The sequence below is a fragment of the Plectropomus leopardus genome, chromosome 10 (assembly GCF_026936395.1).
Source record: "Plectropomus leopardus strain MGB_pleo_1.0 chromosome 10, ASM2693639v1, whole genome shotgun sequence".
NCBI classification, from domain to species: Eukaryota; Metazoa; Chordata; class Actinopteri; order Perciformes; family Serranidae; genus Plectropomus; species Plectropomus leopardus.
Window position 1 is genome coordinate 24,226,431 of NC_142185.1, and position 19,579 is coordinate 24,246,009.

General features: G+C 35.9%; 2 protein-coding genes and 1 long non-coding RNA gene across 3 annotated transcripts; 2 read left to right on the forward strand and 1 right to left on the reverse strand.

The window, feature by feature from the left end:
* The first annotated feature begins 586 nt into the window (after positions 1 to 586).
* LOC121949602 (CD276 antigen homolog) lies at positions 587 to 8,014 on the forward strand. The gene is made up of 5 exons (XM_042495336.2): positions 587 to 950; positions 4,917 to 5,231; positions 5,350 to 5,634; positions 6,549 to 6,663; positions 6,850 to 8,014. The coding sequence occupies exons 1-5, from the start codon at positions 908 to 910 to the stop codon at positions 6,887 to 6,889; spliced, it is 798 nt and encodes a 265-aa protein (XP_042351270.2). The 5' UTR covers positions 587 to 907; the 3' UTR covers positions 6,890 to 8,014.
* On the reverse strand, positions 2,646 to 10,951 carry LOC148188524 (uncharacterized). Its single transcript, XR_015777651.1, has 4 exons — positions 10,735 to 10,951; positions 8,113 to 8,259; positions 4,423 to 4,537; positions 2,646 to 3,783 (listed from the first exon to the last, which is right to left on the reverse strand). It is a non-coding gene; the product is annotated as an uncharacterized LOC148188524 (long non-coding RNA).
* On the forward strand, positions 10,320 to 19,516 carry piga (phosphatidylinositol glycan anchor biosynthesis, class A). The gene is made up of 7 exons (XM_042495332.2): positions 10,320 to 10,479; positions 11,884 to 12,354; positions 12,443 to 12,713; positions 13,549 to 13,681; positions 14,118 to 14,250; positions 16,933 to 17,139; positions 17,922 to 19,516. Exons 2-7 carry the CDS (start codon positions 11,920 to 11,922, stop codon positions 18,207 to 18,209), a joined length of 1,467 nt encoding a protein of 488 aa, XP_042351266.2. The 5' UTR covers positions 10,320 to 10,479; positions 11,884 to 11,919; the 3' UTR covers positions 18,210 to 19,516.
* Positions 19,517 to 19,579: the final 63 nt, after the last annotated feature.

Below are 19,579 nucleotides of genomic sequence, written 5' to 3' on the forward strand. Positions count from 1 at the left end.
AGATTTATCATTTTTATTTTTATGTGTATATATTTCAATCACTTAAAATCAACACTGAGGTTAACATAACCAAGTATGTGATAAAAAAAAAATAGATTCTATTGCTAGGACATCTCTTCCAGTGGCAACCTTGCATTGAATTGCAGTTGAAAGCGAAATGGCATAGCATTCTTAGATTAATAATGATTATTCATGTTTTTTTTTCTGTCTGTATAGTACAGAAGAGCTTTACAATAATATATATTCTGCTAAGACATTTGGATCACAAATAAAAATGACACATTAAGTAAATTATCATAAAGTGTCCCACTTTACCAGTATTCACCTTACATGACGTGATTTTGGCAATATTTAAAGACAACATAACATGTCCTTTGAAAGACATGGTTTATGTAGAAAAGATGGAATAAATACAAAATACAGCCATTTAAAGTTGCATGCCCATTCCATGAGCCAAAATTAAAAAATTAAAAAGAGTCCCTCCCCAGTGCTTCAAAAAATATTTGACATCCCTCCCCCCTTTTGCACCACCCCCTGCCCTCTCATATATAATGAACAGTCCCTTAGTTCAACGTGGTGTCTGTCGTCCTGAATAGGAGGCGGGTAGTCAATCACTAAGCGGTTACTAATTTCCTTTATATATTTATGACGCTATTGCGTAAACTCGCACCAACGGCTCTTGAACTTTAACTTGGTTTCAGTCTCGCTGAAGACGGACGCGTATGGATCGCTGACATGTTCACGAGCTGGGGGTTTAACCACCTTCATTTGGTGGATCTTGGAAATATAGCCAAGACAATAACAAGTCGCGGGGCGGATTAGAAAGATAAAACTTTTAGAGACTGTTGGATAAAGTTAGCAGCAAATCCTCGAGACACTGAAGTCTTTTCTACCCGCAGAGCGCAACATGAAGACTCTCCTGGGAGTGTTAATGGTGTTCATTGTCTCAGGTAAGCCTTCAGTCAGACGCTCGACAGTAATAGATAGATAGATAGATAGATAGATATACTTTATTGATCTCAAAACTGAGAAATTGGGATGTAGAGAATATCTAATCTCTAATGTAATGTAGAGAATAAATCATTAAAGCTCACATGATGCAGAATAATTACGGTACAAAGAGACGTTTTGTAATCTTATATTAAATGAGCCTATATGGAATATTTGAGTGTCAAATTTAGTAAATTCAATATTTACTTTAAAATCACCCCTCAAAAGCTATAACAGGAAGTTTTTTTTGTTTTTTTTTTTTTAAACAATAATCCGTTGTTTATCTAGTTTCTATTCCTCTTTTATCTTTTTTTTCAAATTCTATTTTAAATTACACAGTGAGTTTATTCTGGTCTTATGTTCAGTGTTTGCTTTTTGCTGTTTTTTAAAAAATGTTTTTAATTATTTTATTGCTGTTTTTTATCTTATACTACTCTATCTTGTCCTGTAAAGCACTTTGTAACTGTGTTTTGACACATGCTATACAAATGAAGTTTATTATTACATTATTATTAGTATCAGCAGTAGAATATACCACCCGTGTAGACTACTGCAGACCCTATAGGCCATATTCCAATACTGGAATAGTTGGTACTTAATAACGTGATGGTCATGCATTTTGTGTTTCAATTCCCATTTATGGATTGCCTAATATAAGCATAGCTTTGCCTGACAAAAGCTGTCCCCTTAAAACAAACATCACATTAACACCAATTTAAACCTAAACAAATAATCAATTGACAATAAGTGCAATGTGTTTACAGGGGTTCAGAGATAAGCTAAGAGAAAGTCTAATATTGTAACACAAAACTTTTTTTATTTAACACTTAATATTTAACTGTAGGTGGTATGTTTTAAAGAAACAACAACTGCTTTTGTAAAATCAAGAGAGTTTTGCCACTATGCCATGTCATAGTCATATGTAGGCATAAATCCAGCTAATCATTCTAATTTAGTATAAAAAAAATTGGGTTAAATGGGGTTACAATGTTCTATACATTGTACTGTAGCATAATGCACATAATTTTATATTGAATATTTTACATACAAATGTCAAACATTGTAGCATAATAAAAAATTAAATATAAAAAATAATATTTTACATTTTACATACTTCTTATTTCTACTTTCTTATATTGCTCTATACTTTACATCAAAGCGACTTTAACATATCACAATTTCCCCCCAGGGATCAAGGAGGTATTTTTGGTTTTGATTACAACAAAAAGAGGGATTTGTCAATGTCAAGTCAGGGCTTATCTGTGAAGTAAGGTGTCAAGTTATTTATGAAACTTAACTTGAGGCATGAGTCAGTATTTGTGGTAGAGATATGGATATTTGTATTTGGTGAAGACTGCGCGGATGTAATTCTTGGTGTCTTTTATCATCTTTGGACTGAGTTGAAAGTAAACGTGTTCTCACTTATTTTTAGTTTTATAGAGCCATAAATCAAACCAATTCACACGAGATACAAATATGAATGTGTCGTTAGGTGACATGTTCTTCGAATGCTTTGTTTATGAGCTCAATCTTATTTGAAGGAAATGTATTAAAACATACAGAAACAAACACATTTATATTGGTTATTTTAACGTTATTGAACTTCACTTACACTCATCAGAGTTTCCAGATTTTGGGCTTCAGTGAAAAAATCTTCAGAATCATTGCAAAGGTTTGTCCATTACTTTGTTTAATGACACCAAAACTTGACCTTTCCTCTTCTTTAGAACCAAACTACTTTACTTGTTGGATATCAGTCAGACTAGAGAACTATGTAGGTCAAGGTTTTCATATTGTTTAGATTACGTGATCTGAGACAACAGAGACTCTCTACATTTGGCTTCTGTCTTTGTGCACTTGGAGAGAAACACAAAGTTAGAGTCTGCCTACATATCTCAAGGAGTGGCTGTGCAGTCGTGTTTGAACAGCAAAGCACAGAAAGGTCAGAGTTTACAAATTAAGTAACATCTGTAAAATCTGCGCAGTTAATTAACCAGATGGAGTTTGTAGAGTTTCTAAACTGATTTCATATGTGGAAGTGTAAATTTGAGGCACTCTTACAGTAAGCACATGTACAACAAGGAGAGAGTGATTTACAGCCGAGACCTCTCGAAATTAGAGGATTATCTAAAATCTTGGACACAAACAAGGGACATTCCTTCTAAACACAATGAAGATGTTACTGCGGAAGCAACTTAATTAAAACAACACAAACAGATGCTAACAAATTCATTAAAAATTAAAAATGAGAGACATAAAAGTAGTTTACACATACATATGTGCACACTGTTAGTGATGGCCCAGGGCTACATGACATTGATTTACACTGTCATGGTTGTTATTTTATAATTGTTATTTTAATAGAGAAAGTTGAGTAGGCTGTGAGAATTAAGTGGAATGAACTTATTTCTTATCATTAACCCAAAGGAGCAGTGTTGGCATCTAGCAGCAAGGACTGTAGATTGCAACCAGCTGAAACCTCTCCCGGTTACAAATCCCTCAGTTTTCATTGTTCAGGAGGTTTTTAACATGAGCTGAATTGTCTGCAGAGGTCTCTTTCTTTTTGAAACAAACAGATCAGGTGAAATAAAAACACTGAATAAAAGAGTTTCACATTAAAAATCTGTGTTTCCATCGTCAGAGGTGGGTCGCAAGTCTAGCACCTACTAACGTGTGCTCACCTCTTTTCTCTGATAACTTAAAATGCAGATGTTCAGGAGGTTTGTACTGGTACTGGTTTGTACTGGTAGCTGAATATTGGCAGAAGTCTCTTCCTCTCCAAAACAAAGGGACCTGGTGATTAAAGCCATTACTAAATAAAGCAGTTTGATGTTAAAAAAATCTCTTTTCCAAAACTGGTTACTGCCACTACAGTGGCTGTAACAAAAGTCAAATGGCTCTGTTTAGAGCATGTGTTTGGTTTGTCCATTCCGGGCTACTGTAGAAACATGGCGGTGCGACATGGCATTCTCTGTAAACAACTACCCCCTCCCTGTGTAGATATAAACTATAAACTAAGACATCCATGATATAAATGGCTGCATCTAATTTAACAAAGACACGATTCCCTTTTTTCAGGCAATTATACACTAAAGAAAACATACTCATTATATCATATTCCATTTCTTTCAGTATATCCCCCTAAATATTTTATCAATTGCAAGGTATTAAACTTAAAAATTTCATTTTAAAAAAACAAACAATAGAATAGAGTCTGTCTGACTTAAAGTATTTTAACTCAAATTTATGAATTAACTGAATTCACTATTGAGATTTCATTCAAATCATCAAATTAAGTTTCTACACAAACAGGATCAGCCAGTAACACAATGTGAAATACCCTATTATAATAAAAGTCTGGAATATAAAATCTTAGATAAAGGGACACTTCACCCCACAATCAAAATCAAAAATACCTATTTTCACTCTTACCTTTCATCAGTCTGGGTTGTTTTGGTGTAAGTTGCCATGTGTTGGAGATATCAGCCAGATGATTGTCTTCTCTCCAATATAATGGACTAGATGGCACTGGACTTGTCTTTTTTCACTGGAAAAAAAAAGAAATGAAAAAGATGTCGATAAATAATCATGTGATTCATGTATTTATCACACTTGGGAACACCCATGTAATTTAACTGAGTGAACCTGTAGAAGCTACAGGCGAAATGCATTGCTCACTCTGGATAAAGTCACAGTTAAGTCCTTCAGTGTGCAGTGGTCAATTTTGTTTTTCATTTTAAATATTCCTGCTACCAACCAGCACCTGATGATCACACTGGCTGTGCACGGGGAGTCCTGTTCATTGCAGATATTTCTAAGTTAAATCTTTTGTGTATGTGTTGAGAAATGTCTTTTAGAAAATGAAATATTTAAAATTTCGAGGAGAATCCAACAACTGCATTCATATTAATTTACCTTTTCTCTAGGTGATAACGAGACTATTAATGGCACCTTAGAAGAGAGTGTCCTTCTGCCATGCAACTGTTCAATGAGAAATTTGAACAAGGAGTTGAGGTGGCAGGTGGAAAAAGCACACATGACGCTGGTGTTCAAACACAATGAGAACTCCTCAAACTTTTATGGCACATATAAGGGAAGGGGCACGACATTTCTGTCTGAGAACAGCAATAATTGCTCCTTTCTGCTCACCAACATCACCGCAGATGACCAGGGGCGTTACATATGCATTTTTCACGTTCAAGACACATACCAGCAATCACATGTAAATCTAAGCGTTTCTGGTAAGTCAACAATCATTCTGCATTCCTGAGGCATTTATTCACTCATTCATTCATCCATGAATTTACAATAGAGGCAATAAAGTCTTGTGCAATTTTAACTTGAGTCTTCTCTCAACAGCAAAGTACAATGTCTGTCAGCATGAAAACCTAAGTGGAAGTGGAAAAGTTTTCAAGTGTTACGTAAAAGGACGCTACAGAGAGGCTGAGATTCAGTGGAATTTGAATGGAGAGCTCCTTCATAATTCAACAACAACCTACATAACCCACACACACCACGTCCTGGATGCTGCCTCTGGCTTTTACCATTTCAACAGCACACTCAGCACTAAACTCAACTGGACCTCAAAACCTACATGTAACGTCAAGGCTAAAGGAATATCAACCAGCTCTGACTGCAGTCCTGGTAACTGTTTTGTTTCTTTTTACTTTATTTCAGAGTATGGGACTTACAGATGACCATCATTACTCAGTGGGGGAGAAATACTCAAACCGTTTACTTTATTAAATGTAGCAATACCACTGTGTAGAAATTCTTTACTTTGACTTTTGTTAAGTAAAAGTCCTGCATTCAAAACTTAACTGAAGTAAAAGTACAAAAGTATTACTCTCAAAATATACTTGTACTAAAAGTAGAAGTGCTCCCTATGCATAATGGGCAGTTTCACAATAACACTTTTTATATAAATGGATTGTAATCGGTGTTTATTACTTTAACCCTTTGAAACCTGAACAAATTGGCTTAGTTTCTTCAAAAACATGGGAATGAGGCAATGAGCAACTAAAGAAGAAATGACCCAAAAATGGAAAAAATAACCTTAAAATTAGTTTTAAAAAATAAAGTAAAACACAAACAAACAAATAAGTAAATGGCTTGACAAAGTGCTTAAAAATATCTTAAATATGTACATTTTTATTAGGTATGTAATTATGATAATTAAAAATATAGCTATTTGCCTCGCTCTTTCTTTTTTTTCCCACTAGACATTTTATGCTATTTGTGGAACATTTCTTACCAAACTGCTTATTGCCAAGATTTGTCCCTTTCTCATGTAGCTAGTTCCTTCCCTATTTTCAAGTAAGTAACTAAAATGCTTAGGGAAATTCTAATGGAGTAAAATTATACATTTTTTTTCCCTAAATATAGAGGAGTAAAAGAGAAAGTTGACATAAATATCAAAGCTCAAGTGAAGTACAGATACCCACAAACATACATAAGTACAGTTAGGAAGTATTATTAATTTCTTAAATTGCACTTCTGCTTTCCACCACTGTTGGCATTTCACATTAAAAGCAAAGTTACAATGTTTTTTTCCACAGAATTTTACAAGTTGGTGAGAGAACCCTTAAACCTTAGATTCCGGTACTTAACAATCATACCCATTATGTTGGTGCTTGGATTTTTTCTGCTCTTGTCGTGTTCAAACTTCTCCCGGTAAGTTTTTCAAGTATTTATCAAATGCAAGAAATTTGTATTTCATTCAAATCCAGAATTGCGCAACACTTCTTGCAGTTATTTAAATGAAGCCACTGCCACTTTTGCTCCTCTGTGTTGATCAGTCATTGTTACTGGAATCTCTCAGTGTAATTAATCTGTCCATGTCTTTTGTCTTTGGTAAAGGAGTTCACGGAGGACAGGAGAGGTGGAGACGATGATATAAACTGCGAAACACACATGATCAACTGAAATGTGACAATATAAAAGAACTCTCCACCGAAACTGTTAGTCACAAATGTGGCATCATGCCCACACAGAGACTATACAAGCATGTTACATCCTGCATTCATGCCACTCAAGGAATGTGGTGTTTCAGAAAAATATGCCCATTTTGTAAGCCTCCATGGATGTTTACAGGGAGGTGTTAAAGTTCTATTCTTCAAAGTTAAGGACTGTAAAAAAGAGAAAACCCTCTGTGATGTGAAGATAAAGTGACACAGTATCTACAGGTATCTTAAATTCAGTGCTTTTTAGATCTTTTCAAGTTGTTCTATAAACAAAATTAAAGACAGATTTCATCTTTCAGAATCATCTTTTTGGTATTCAAGTATGTAGATATATCTGTGGTCCTGAGCAGAGGCAGGTTTATGTAAGAACTTAGTTATTAAAGTGAGTTAGGTCAATCTGGTAGGTTCAGGTATGAACTAAAAAGACTTCGTTAGGATCAGTGGTAGGTTTAAAGATAAGGTAACATCAAATGTTTGTGGCTTAAGACCTCACAAAATTTTCTGAATGCACAAAAAAGCTCAGCTGATTCAGATATATACTCCTTAGAACTTCATTACAGAAATACAGCACAAAACTGAGCCAGTTAATGATTAAACTTTGTATATACTGTAAATGTCATACCTCAAATGTGAGAAATTAACGTTTCATTGACTGCAGACATTTTAGGTAACTTCATTTGATATTGTAATACTTTGCAACAATTATGGAAAATCTGAATTTTGGGTAGATATGCAACAGTTTTATAAGTCGTTATCTTGACCGTTTATTACAATAAAGATGATATTTAACACAATACCAGCATTGTTAATTTAAATTTGAATAAAACATAATTAATTCAATGCAGATATTTACGGAAGGTATCAAAAATGTATGTGCCTATGGCTGACTATCTACTGTGATTTTCTTGTAACGTTTCCTTGTTCAAAGCTCTTCTCTCCTTATAATGTGTGCTTAAATATAACCTGTTCTTTTGTAACTGCCTTTGTGATATGATGGTTAAACTGAAAGTTGTTGTGTTGTCAGATTTGCTTTACTTTTTTAAATAAACATGTTACAGTCATTGTATGTCACATCATAGTTTGGATACTTTGGAAGAAACCCCCTTGACAGGTTTGTGACATTGAAGAGGTATGACACCAAAGAGTGAATAATCCCTACCTTGAAAACCAAACAGCCAAAGACATTCTCATCATTTCCAGTTTTAAAGGATGTTGCTGAACTCTGGGAACTGGGAAATATATTGCTGGTCCAGATGGCCAGTCCACTTCTGGTCCCATAGTCTAGGTTGGGTCAGCAGTCTTGCTTCTGTGGATGCAAACAGAAGAAAAAACTAAATCTGACACAAGCTGGATGACAGGGAATTGCAATGATATGTGAACATGTGAAAATGACTTTTTCAAGATCAACACATGGTAAAATGAAACTGATTTTGTTTTTACTGGGAAAGAAACTGTACAAACCTGTTCCCCACATAATCCATTTTAGCCTTTGTGTATATATATATATTTTCTTGAATTGCTAGTTTCGTATGTTGTTTTATATCCTGTCATCATTGTGACCTTTGTTTATGTAAATATTTTTTCTTTATGCTGAACACCAAGCCACTGTAAAAGCTTAGTTATCACGTTAAATTCTTGGTCACAGGGTTCTAGTGTTACTTTAGGCTTTACAGCATGCTGGGGCAGGTTAGTTGAGCTTAGGCAGAAAATGAATTCAGCCTTATTTTTGCTTAGCTGGAGGAAATGTGGTAACATGTGTATGTGCATGTGGGAGAGATTACAGGCGCAATTAAAAACAATACACCATGTCAAATAAATTTGTTCAATCTTGTTTTCCACCTTATCTAACTGAAATCGGTTCGATTTCAGTACATTTCCGTTGTTGCAACATTTTCAAGAGAAGTTCATGACCTCAAATTCAGCAGAACAGCAAAATGACAAAACCTGAGTGGCAAACTCTGTCCTCAATTGTCTTTAAAGGAAAACATCATCAACAGAACAACCATTTCTAATCAATCAGTCATGCTGTGTTACAATGGATTGGTAAAAAAAAACAACTTTATTTTCTCATATGCCTCCACAAAAAAAAATCCAAACGCACTGATCGATTGGGGACCATCTTCAACAACAACACTTTATCAGCTATCACAATATTTTTGCTTTGTAATCCAAATCTCATTTATCAAATCATTTGCTAAGTATACGTACGCAAACACACGCATTTTCACCAAAACCTTAGTAGCAGAAACGTATAACTCAGTATGTTTTTTTAATGCATTTTTTTTTGTATTCCTTTAAGACATTTATTTTCATTTTTCTTACTTGAACCATATCAACACAAATACGGAAATCTTTTAGCAGCCAGATAGGCCTACATGATACACTTCTTTGTGAATAATCACTCTTCATGTATGATTTTTTTTACGGTCTAAAACCATGGTCAACAAAATGGTTCAACCGTCTTTTAATGGTAAAGGCAGTGATGCTAAAATAATAAATGTACATTTTTTTATTAAAAAAGATGAACATACACTTAATATTATATATATATACACAAAAATATCATATAATTAATATTTGTTCCATTATATGAAACAACAATAATGAAACAATTATATCAAGATGATTTTTCACCATTTCTTATATGCTTATTTTAAGTACTGCAGTGGTAAATATCTGGTATACATATGTGAAAATATTACTAGTACTGGTATGACTACTTGTTCTTCGGTAACAAACTGGTATGTGTTGGCATACTAACATATTACAAGCATTGTAACAGTATATGATTCGTAATTTTGATATTTTCTTTCTATTTTACAATTTGTATGAAGTGGTCTATATATATATTTTAAAAATGCTATTATTGTCCCAAAAAAAGGTTAAAAAGGTTAAAAAGGTTAGCTTTAAGCTAGTCATGTATAGTGGTAGCCTAATGTACCTTAAAAAAATATCCCAAAGGTAGAAGAAGACAGTAGAAGGTAGATTTTTTCATTTTTTTTCATTCATTTTGTCATTTTTCTAAAAAAAAGTTCAAAAAACGAAATTACATTTGTCTTTGATCCTGCTTTATCTTTGGAGTTGAAGGGTCAGTTGATTAAAATCCCATGATTAAAATCAGCAGTAAAGTCATTTATATTACAGTGAGACTTATAAAATAGTGTGTGTGTGTGTGTGTGTGTGTGTGTGTGTGTGTGTGTGTGTGTGTGTGTGTGTGAAACTTACCTTGTAAGAGTATGAGACCGCATGAGACTACGATAAAACAAAAATTTGGCAAAATTTTCGATAATAATGTCATAAACGTCTCTACAGCAGATGGCAGAAATATGTCTATGGCAACAAGAGATAGGGGATATATGGCAACGGCTCCATGGTGCGTCGTTGCGTATGACGCAGCGACGCACCAGGAAGTGATGCGGGCGGCTAACTGGCTAGCTCAGGGGCTAGCGAGTAGAAATGAATATATATCCGAAATAGAGATCTGTGCTTTTTCACAGGCTGCAAGAGAATTGAAATTTTGTCCACGGTAAGGCAGTTCGGACAGAGAGGAAAACTATATGATTCAATGTGAACCAAGTGGTTAAATATGAAAAACAGTTTGTTAGCTTGATGCTAATGTATAACGAACATAAACAATGTTGATGTAGCTTAGAAGAGTTGTCACCTTACATTATACCAGCCAGTCTCAGAGGTTTTGTTTATACTATGCTTGTGCTGAGAAAGAAGCCGGATTATTCCGTAGTTTAACAGATATCAAATGTAAGTTAAAGGAACAATTTACCCTCAAATATGTGTAATGCTTACAGAGAAGCTGCTACACCCAGGAGTGAAATGAAACAGGTGCTTCACTGCAGCACCAAGGCTGGTTTATCACAGGTACACTATCACAGGTGTACATGTTGGTCAACTTAGATAAGAAAGAACACGTTTATGGTTGACTGAAAAACGCTTGAGTTCATTAAGAAACATTATTACAGCAGTTTGTTCAGCTTGATTGTTTGCAGTAATCCGCAAAAATGATAATGAGTATCATATCACAGCTGAGTAGTTAGTGCTGGAGGATGTTTACATATGATAACAGCCTGGATGTTGTATGGGAGGTGTCATGTGAACTATATAGCTGGAATGTCATCATCAGAATTTTGGACTAATTTTATTTAATTGTTAATTTGGACTAAGTACTTCCTGAGCAAATTGATTTGACTTCTTTCAAAAACACGAGGAGAATGTAACAAGCAGCTTAACAAGACCTGCCCCCCAAAATTGCAAGAAATGAATAAAAGGTGACAAGAAAATCTCTGGAAAAATGCCCAGAAAAACTAAATTTGAAATTAGAATAATTTTATATTTTAAAAATACAAAAAACAAATATAATAAAATATTCTGAAGAAAGGAAGAAATTGAATAATTTTTCAGGGATGTCCCAATGTTTGTTTGTTTTTTTTGTTTTTTTTTTTGCCCCCAAGTCCAATTTGGGGCATTAATATAGCTCAATATAGCTGATCCCCATCAGTTAAAAAATGTCTTGATTGGCCCATTACTGTTTTTTGAGACCAGATCAGGACATCCCTACATTTTTCACAGCTTTCTGAGATTAAATAAACTAATAAGTAAAGTGGATAATAAAAAAATAATCAACCCATGATGTCTGAAACCCAAATACATACAATTTACTAATAAACTGAGGAGAAAGCACATTCCCACACCCAAGAATTTAGAAACTGGGGGTGTGTGGCATTTTTTTGTGTTTAAATTACTTAAACAATTAAACTACATCCAAATTGCTGCAGAATAATGTAATTGTTTCAGCACTAAATGTATGATATTTTTGCTTGGAAAAAATGGTTTATCTTATTTAACACAAATATACATTTGACATCAATAACTTTGCTGTAGATTAACTAATAGATCAATGACTTAACTGTTTCAGCACTCGTGAGGTGCACAGCCACGCAACGCATCTACGATGGGCCAACGAAGGAGAGTGGCAGCTTCATCTCACAGAGTCTTTGGGGCTCCTGCAGAGGTCGCTGGGGCACCAAGCAGGAAGCACAAAATCTGCATGGTGTCGGACTTCTTCTATCCAAACATGGGCGGAGTAGAGAGTCACATTTACCAGCTCTCCCAGTGTTTGATTGAAAAGGGACACAAGGTGGTAATTGTCACCCACGCCTATGGCAGGAGGAAGGGTGTCAGGTACCTGACCAACGGACTGAAGGTCTACTACCTCCCCCTGCAGGTGATGTACAACCAGTCCACAGCCACCACCTGCTTTCACAGTCTCCCACTGATGCGCTGCGTGTTTGTAAGGGAACGCATCACTGTGGTGCATGCACACAGCTCGTTCTCTGCCATGGCTCATGACGCACTGTTCCACGCCAAGACTATGGGCCTTAACACGGTATAAGACTTATTATGAGCCAGGTCTCAGAATCATTTTGCTGCACATAATCTGCTGACATGAACCTAAAACATATCATCACTTACAGGTGTTCACTGACCACTCACTCTTCGGCTTCGCTGATGTGAGCTCAGTTTTGACCAACAAGCTTCTGACGGTGTCGCTGTGTGACACCAACCACACTGTGTGTGTGTCGTACACCAGTAAGGAGAACACGGTGCTCCGTGCAGCTCTCAACCCAGAGATAGTGTCTGTTATTCCAAACGCTGTCGACCCTGCAGACTTCACCCCCGACCCCTCCCAGCGCCAAGACGACAGGATCACTATAGTTGTCATCAGCCGTCTTGTCTACCGAAAAGGTACAGAAATGCTGAACATTTTAGCTATTTTTGGTTCATATTTCTGCAGATCAGTGTAGGTGGTAGATTGTCTTGGTGAGTAGGACACTGCTTGGTTTTTGTTCAAGCTCTCATGTTGAGTCGTTCACACCTAAAAATGAAACAGCTTTAAAATATAAACATCTGATCATTTTCAACTTCTGTTTATTGTTTTTTTTGTTTTGTTTTTTTAAAATATACATACTAAATTTCCTTCAGAACAAATATGCCTGTACATTCTTAAGCGTAAAGATCATGTACAATTACATATACACGTACTTAGTACACAAACTTAAAGGCAAACAAGCAAAAATAAAAAAATAATAACAATTAAAGATTGTTATAACACATTAAAAATAATAGAAAAATATATAATTGAAATTTAAAAAAGGATGTCATTATAGTGTTATCAAGAATCAGTCATGGGTTTATTCTATTGAAATGTTTTATAAAGGATTGCCATGTCAGGTAGAACAAATTCACATTTACCCTCAATGAAAATTTTATTTTTTTCTAAATGTAAATGCTTAATCACATCGTCCAATAAATGTAGGTGGGTTGGTGGGTTTTTCTGTTTCCAGCTCAGCAAAATCACTCTCCCTGCCAACAATGTTGCAAAGCGTAACATGTTTTATTGGCTATTTGTCAGCTCTATTGTAACTGCAACATCAGATTTTTAAAACACTCAAATTTTGGATATTGGAATTAGCTACAAATCATTGGTCATCATCATTGGTCAGGCTATAATAAGCATGAATTAAGTATTGCATTACTTTTATTGTCAAAGAAAGAGTTCACAATTGCTTTATCTTTTCAGGAATTGATCTTCTTGGTGGAATAATCCCAGAGCTTTGCCTCAAACATCCAGATTTGCACTTCCTAATCGGTGGAGAGGGACCGAAGAGGCTCGTACTGGAGGAAGTGAGAGAGAAATACCAACTACATGACAGGTATTACTGAATGCTCATATTCAGGGTTTCCATGGTCATGGAAAAGCTGGAAAAATGCATTAACAAAATTGTTCCATTAATCCATTAATCTTCAGCAGCAGCTTTTATTTTTTTAAATTACGCTCCAAATTGGTGGAATAACATACCAAGAGTGTTAAGAGATGTAGCCTCTGTGAATTCAGTCATTATTTATTAATTTTTTTTTTTTTTACTAATTCTCTTATTTGTATTTTTCTTTATGGTCTCTGTTTTTCTTTCTCACTTATATATTGTAATCTGTCTTTTTATCATGTAATTTTATTGTTATTATTTGCCCTCGTTTTAATGTGTTCCATTTTTATTTTAGCTCTATTCTTTTTGCTACATCTTGTATGAAAAGTACTTTAATAATAATTATTATTGATACATCTTTGATTTTTGACTTGTGTCACTGCAGGGTGCGTCTGCTGGGGGCTTTGGAGCATAAAGATGTTCGTGGAGTTCTGGTGCAGGGTCACATTTTCCTCAACACGTCTCTGACTGAAGCGTTCTGTATGGCTATCGTGGAAGGAGCCAGCTGTGGACTACAGGTGTGTTGCAACTCATTCAATAATCAAAGCACAGGAACGTCACAGGAGAGAGTCCGTCAGCTTTCAGTTCAAAGATACAATAACCAGGCAAGCAGTTGATTTTACTGATAACACTCCTACTGCTGGAGAGGAGTAAATTAATCCTTGAACTCACCTCATGTAATGTTCAAAGTGAAAACCTAAACACTTTTGGCCATAGATGGTGAAATATTTCTCCTATCTATTTCCATATCTTCATTCCTTTTGCTAACCCTTTGTCGCTGTGTCTCTCACTTCCTGTTACAGAGAAATTTGCCTAAATTATTCTGTCCTGGAAAGTCAGCTTAATTCACGTTGTGACACACAGCAAAGTAAACCACAGATTTATACAATGTTTCAAGTGAATGAAGAATCTTTGTATAGTACAAATTAACTTTATTGCTAAAGGCTTAAAGCATTTCCTAATCTCAAACCAACCAGCTTTACAAAAAACCCAGCCCATTCAGCTGACTATAATTGGTTTGACACAGCTGAAGATGTTGAAGAGTTCTTGTCACAGATTTCCTGTGTGTGTGTGTGTGTGTGTGTGTGTGTGTGTGTGTGCGCGCGTGCGTGCGTGTGTGCGTGTGTGTGTGTGTGTGTGTGTGTGCGCGCGTGCGTGCGTGTGTGCGTGCGGTTCTTGTAGATGGCTGCTCATCTCAAAGCGCTGCTTAAAAATCTCATAAGGGAAAAGAACAGGCTGTTATGGCTTATAAAAGGAGTCACGGATAGAAAAAAGAAATTGTTAACGGTGGTAGTTGTGGCAGCAGCAGACATGTGACAGGAGACTGGTGGTTTCTCAGGAGGAAGAGAAAACAGTGTCATCAAAAACTATGAAGAATCACAATAACAGATTAATGCCATGTAATGGTAAGCGTACCCTCACTGGTCCTGTCATGTCTGAAGCCATAAAAAACATTAATGTAAACAATATTGAAGATTGTTAGAGCCTGGCATTAAGCGGAAAATGAGAAGTGTAAGGGTTGTTTTTTTTTCTATTTATTTTATTTTATTTTGAATGACAAGAATAAAGTTGATATGTGGAAAATAAACTAAACTTTCAGTATTATTGCCAGGCTTAATGAAAAATAATTTAGAGAGGGATGATTTATTTATTTATTTGCATTTTGAGAATACAGTTGAAATGTGGAGAGTATTCATCTCCTCTGATCCATCAAATTGTGTCTTGTGGAACGCAGCGGCCTGCGGCTAAAAGCTGAAACGGATTAAACTTTTGCAAAAACACAACCCAACGTCACACTGCAGCGGCCAATCACAAAGGCCCGTAGTTTATGGGGAAAAAGTAATACAGTCTCTTTCTATCGTTAAATATGATAATTAGTATAAGAAATAAAGTATGTATTAACAGCTTGTGTGTACTATCCTATAACAGAAAGCACTCACTTTGTTTGTCATTTGTGGCAGAAAAGATACTGCAGTAATGATAATAAAAAGGAATTTTACAACTCTTTTAAGCCAACATAAACGAACACTTCTAGGCTACTCAGGTGCTTAGATGTGAAGATTGGCTTTCTTTACACTCTCCACTCGCCGACAAATAGGCCATTTATAGGAGACATGACAGATTTAAATGAAGTGAATGCAGCCTGATACCAGGGCTCCCGCAGGTACTTAAAAAGTCTTAAAAGGCAATGAATTTATTAATCTAAAAATATGGCCTTTATTAGTATTAAAATGTCTTAAATTGACCTGTCAAAAGTTTTGAAAAAACAAAACAGATTTTATCTTTTTTTTTCTGGTATTGTGTTGTAAAATTTCAAAATTATTATTGTTTAACTTTTCAGTAATTACCAAACAACAACACATGTACATCCAATCAGATAATGAATAAAAAGTTGTTTATCTTTTCAAGGCAAACGAAATGGATAGTTTTATAATAATATATGTTTTCCATGTGTTTTTTTTTTTTGTTTTTTTTTTGTTGACATTTTAAGTAGATTATCCAACTTTTTAACTTGACCAAAAGATGTTACCATAAACTCTTGGGCAAAATTGGTCCTAAATTTAAGTAATTGATGTAGGTTCTTTTTTTTCCTTACATTTTTGTTATTGTGAAAATTGGTCTTAAATTTAATCCAGAGTGGCATTAAAAAAGTCTTAAAAAGTCTTAAATGTATCTTGTCTTAAGCTGTAGGGACCCTGTAATACTCTTATGTTTAAATGCCACCTATGTTTGAATGATTAAAAAGCCTTTACAGTCTGATGAAGTCAGAAATAATAAGCATTTCATGTCAGAAATTGGCCTTGGAGTTTCAGACCAAGGCTGAAAAACTATTCAGATTTTTTTTCAAGCATATGGAACAACATTTAGAGGCTGGTGGCTTATTTAAGAGTCACTAACAACAGGATGAAAGTTTTGTTTTTGCTGACCTGCAGTGTACTCTGGGTGTGGTTGGGTGTGATGCAGGGTGTGGTGGGAGGTGAGACAGGCTTGAAACATTTGACCGGAAGAGGTCCACAAAGTTGTTAATTCACTCTGAAGTCAAGATGAAGCATGTGCTTTTTTACACAGCAGAAAAAAATCACATTAAAATCTTGAAAGTGATGCTAGAGCTGATGTTAAAGTCTTGTGCTAAGTGGGATTTATTTTCACTTCTGTTTTTGTTTACAACGTGTATATCCGGTGTTTGTTTTGTTTCTCAGGTGGTTAGCACTCGTGTCGGGGGCATTCCCGAGGTGTTGCCTGAGGACCTGATTACCATGTGTGAGCCTACTGTGCGGGCGTTGTGTGCTGGTCTGGAGACGGTTATCGCCCGTCAGCGGTCAGGATCTGTCCCCTCCCCTGCGTCTATCCACGCACGTGTGCAAAACCTCTACACCTGGAGAAACGTTGCTGAGAGGACTGAAAAGGTAGTTTCATCAACACCAAAACCTCCAGTTTCATTCAACCGTGTTCTGTTAGTACATGTGCATGGACCTTCTTGTTTCAGCTTTTAATAAGTGGGCTAGTGGGCTTTATTTTTATTGCACATTTCATACAACATGGCAATTCAAAGTGCTTTACAGAGCAATAACAAATAAAAACATAATAAAGGATACAGATTTACAATAAAAGAGTAAGGAGATAAGATATAAAAGGCAAAACAAATACCCCCATTAAATATAGCAAAAATGCAGACATGTTATGCAAGGATAAAAAGATTATTTAAAATTAAAAAAATCAAGTTTAAAATATGTTTGCAGTCATTACAGGGTGGAGAAGGCAGTGTAAAAAAAGGAACATTTAGCAAGTAATAGTAAAAGTATATGTGGCTTCTAAAAGTCTTCATCAATTTCCACAGATGAACAGTTGACTATTTGTAAAATTCAAACACCTTAAGATAACACACACACACACACACACACACACACACACAAAAGAAAGACACCAGGCTGCAGCATCTTTTATCACTAATACAGTTACAATAAAAAATGCTTTCAAAATAAGACATGGGGTAAGGGAGCAATGTGAGTACTGACCTGATGGATGTACACACAGATATAGGAATCAGGTCACTGCAGTGCATATAAACATGTTTACTGATTTCCTTTGTAATCTGATTTTCTTCTGTACGTGTAAATCTCCTGATTGTTCACACAGCCTAGGACCTCACACTGAACGACAGACTCTGATCACTGTGTTTTTCTCTCAGGTGTACGACCGAGTGGCCCGAGAGGAGGTGCTCCCCCTGGACAGACGGTTACGGAGGCTGAGGGCTCACTGTGGCCCCGTGGCTGGCTCCATCTTTGCATTTGTTGCTGTTTTAGACTTCCTCTTTCTGCTGCTCCTGCAGTGGTTGGTGCCAGATCGGGTCATGGATGTTGCGGTGGACGCCTCAGGTCCTCACGGACTATGGAGGCAGGGACCGAGCAGTGAAGTCGGAGCTCATTCGAAAGGTGATGTGAAGCAAAAAGTGATAGAACCAGAAATGTCGACATAGCAGTCAGTCCATGTCTCTGCCTTGCCTCCAGGTGCTTACGTTGTGTGATATGTGCTACTCTGGTATTAACGTGTCTCGGGTGATCACAAGTGGACAGCTCTAAGTCTGTCTGTTCACAGATAGCAATAGAGTGCGTCTCCAAATACTTCTCGTCTGAGTGCTTGTGATCGACTCTCACTTCACAGCTCTAAATGGAAATAAAGACCTAAATCATTTCCATTTGCAAAGACCAAATGCTTTGTTTTATGTGGTTTGAGATTTACCAGTGAAATCTTATTTATTGATATTGATTTGCAGGTCCTCGTTAACCCGCTCTCTCTGTTTATCATGAGATGAGAGGTGAAACCACTGTCCCCCCTTTCCACGATATGATGTTATATAAAGAATGGCAAGGCGGCATAACGGCGCCATATTCCCGCCACGAAAAGGCAGACACATTGGGTGTATTCACACCTAGAGCTGTCCTCTTTTTGATCCGAACACCCAAGACACATGTTAATACCAGGTGTAAAACGCCTTTGTGATGCCGACTCACATTTGAAACATGGCTACTGAAAAGGGCTGCAACTAACGATAACTTTCACAGTTGATTAATCTGTTATATGATGCCCAAATTTGTTGTTTTGACCACTACCTAAAGATATTTAATTTACTGTCATAGAGGAGAAAAGAAAACATTAAGTATTTACATTGAAGATGTTGGAATCAGGGAATTTATTTTCTTTTTCCTTAAAAAAAATCACACACAGATGAATTTGTAATCAAACTAGGTGGCAATGAATTTAACAGTTGTCAACTAATCGGTTAATTGTTGTGAATCTACTACTGAATGATGAATGTGCTCATGGTACCGCAGACATTGTTTACATGAACTTATCAAAAGGGACCTTGTGTGAAAGCATTTAATCTACGACTATGATGCAGCATTTTTATATACATATATTTAATGATAAAAATGGAAACCTGTGGCACTCCTCAGCGCTTTGATAAGCACTTTCTTTACTCAGTATGGACTGCACTGAACAGAGGAATTAAAAGGACTGGTTAACTGAACGCTTAATGGGAAACAAAACAGCAATGAGCTTTTTTTCTGTTAGCTGCCTGCTGCATTTAGATCAATGTTTATGTTGGTAAAATTCGCTATTTGTGCAAAGCTGTGTGTGCAAATTCCTTTTTTTTCCTCTGATTTTCATATCCACATATTATATCATATATTTTCATATGTCACTCATTTGACACCAGGGAGTTTTAAATGATGGTGTGACTCCCAGTAAGGAAAATAAAGCTTACTTTTTAAAGTGTCATCACTTCATCTTTTAACTTTGTCTACAGCATCGCAGCAGTTGCATCTCTCTGTAGACCACTACAGA

Excerpts from the sequence above, each read along its gene's own strand:
- LOC121949602 (XM_042495336.2), top strand. The coding sequence starts at position 908 with ATGAAGACTCTCCTGGGAGTGTTAATGGTGTTCATTGTCTCAG. Across the intron at positions 951-4,916 it reads AATGGTGTTCATTGTCTCAG|GTGATAACGAGACTATTAAT; the intron begins GTAAGCCTTCAG and ends CCTTTTCTCTAG. Across the intron at positions 6,664-6,849 it reads TCGTGTTCAAACTTCTCCCG|GAGTTCACGGAGGACAGGAG; the intron begins GTAAGTTTTTCA and ends TCTTTGGTAAAG.
- piga (XM_042495332.2), top strand. The coding sequence starts at position 11,920 with ATGGGCCAACGAAGGAGAGTGGCAGCTTCATCTCACAGAGTCTTTGGG. Across the intron at positions 13,682-14,117 it reads AAATACCAACTACATGACAG|GGTGCGTCTGCTGGGGGCTT; the intron begins GTATTACTGAAT and ends GTGTCACTGCAG. Across the intron at positions 14,251-16,932 it reads GAGCCAGCTGTGGACTACAG|GTGGTTAGCACTCGTGTCGG; the intron begins GTGTGTTGCAAC and ends TTTGTTTCTCAG.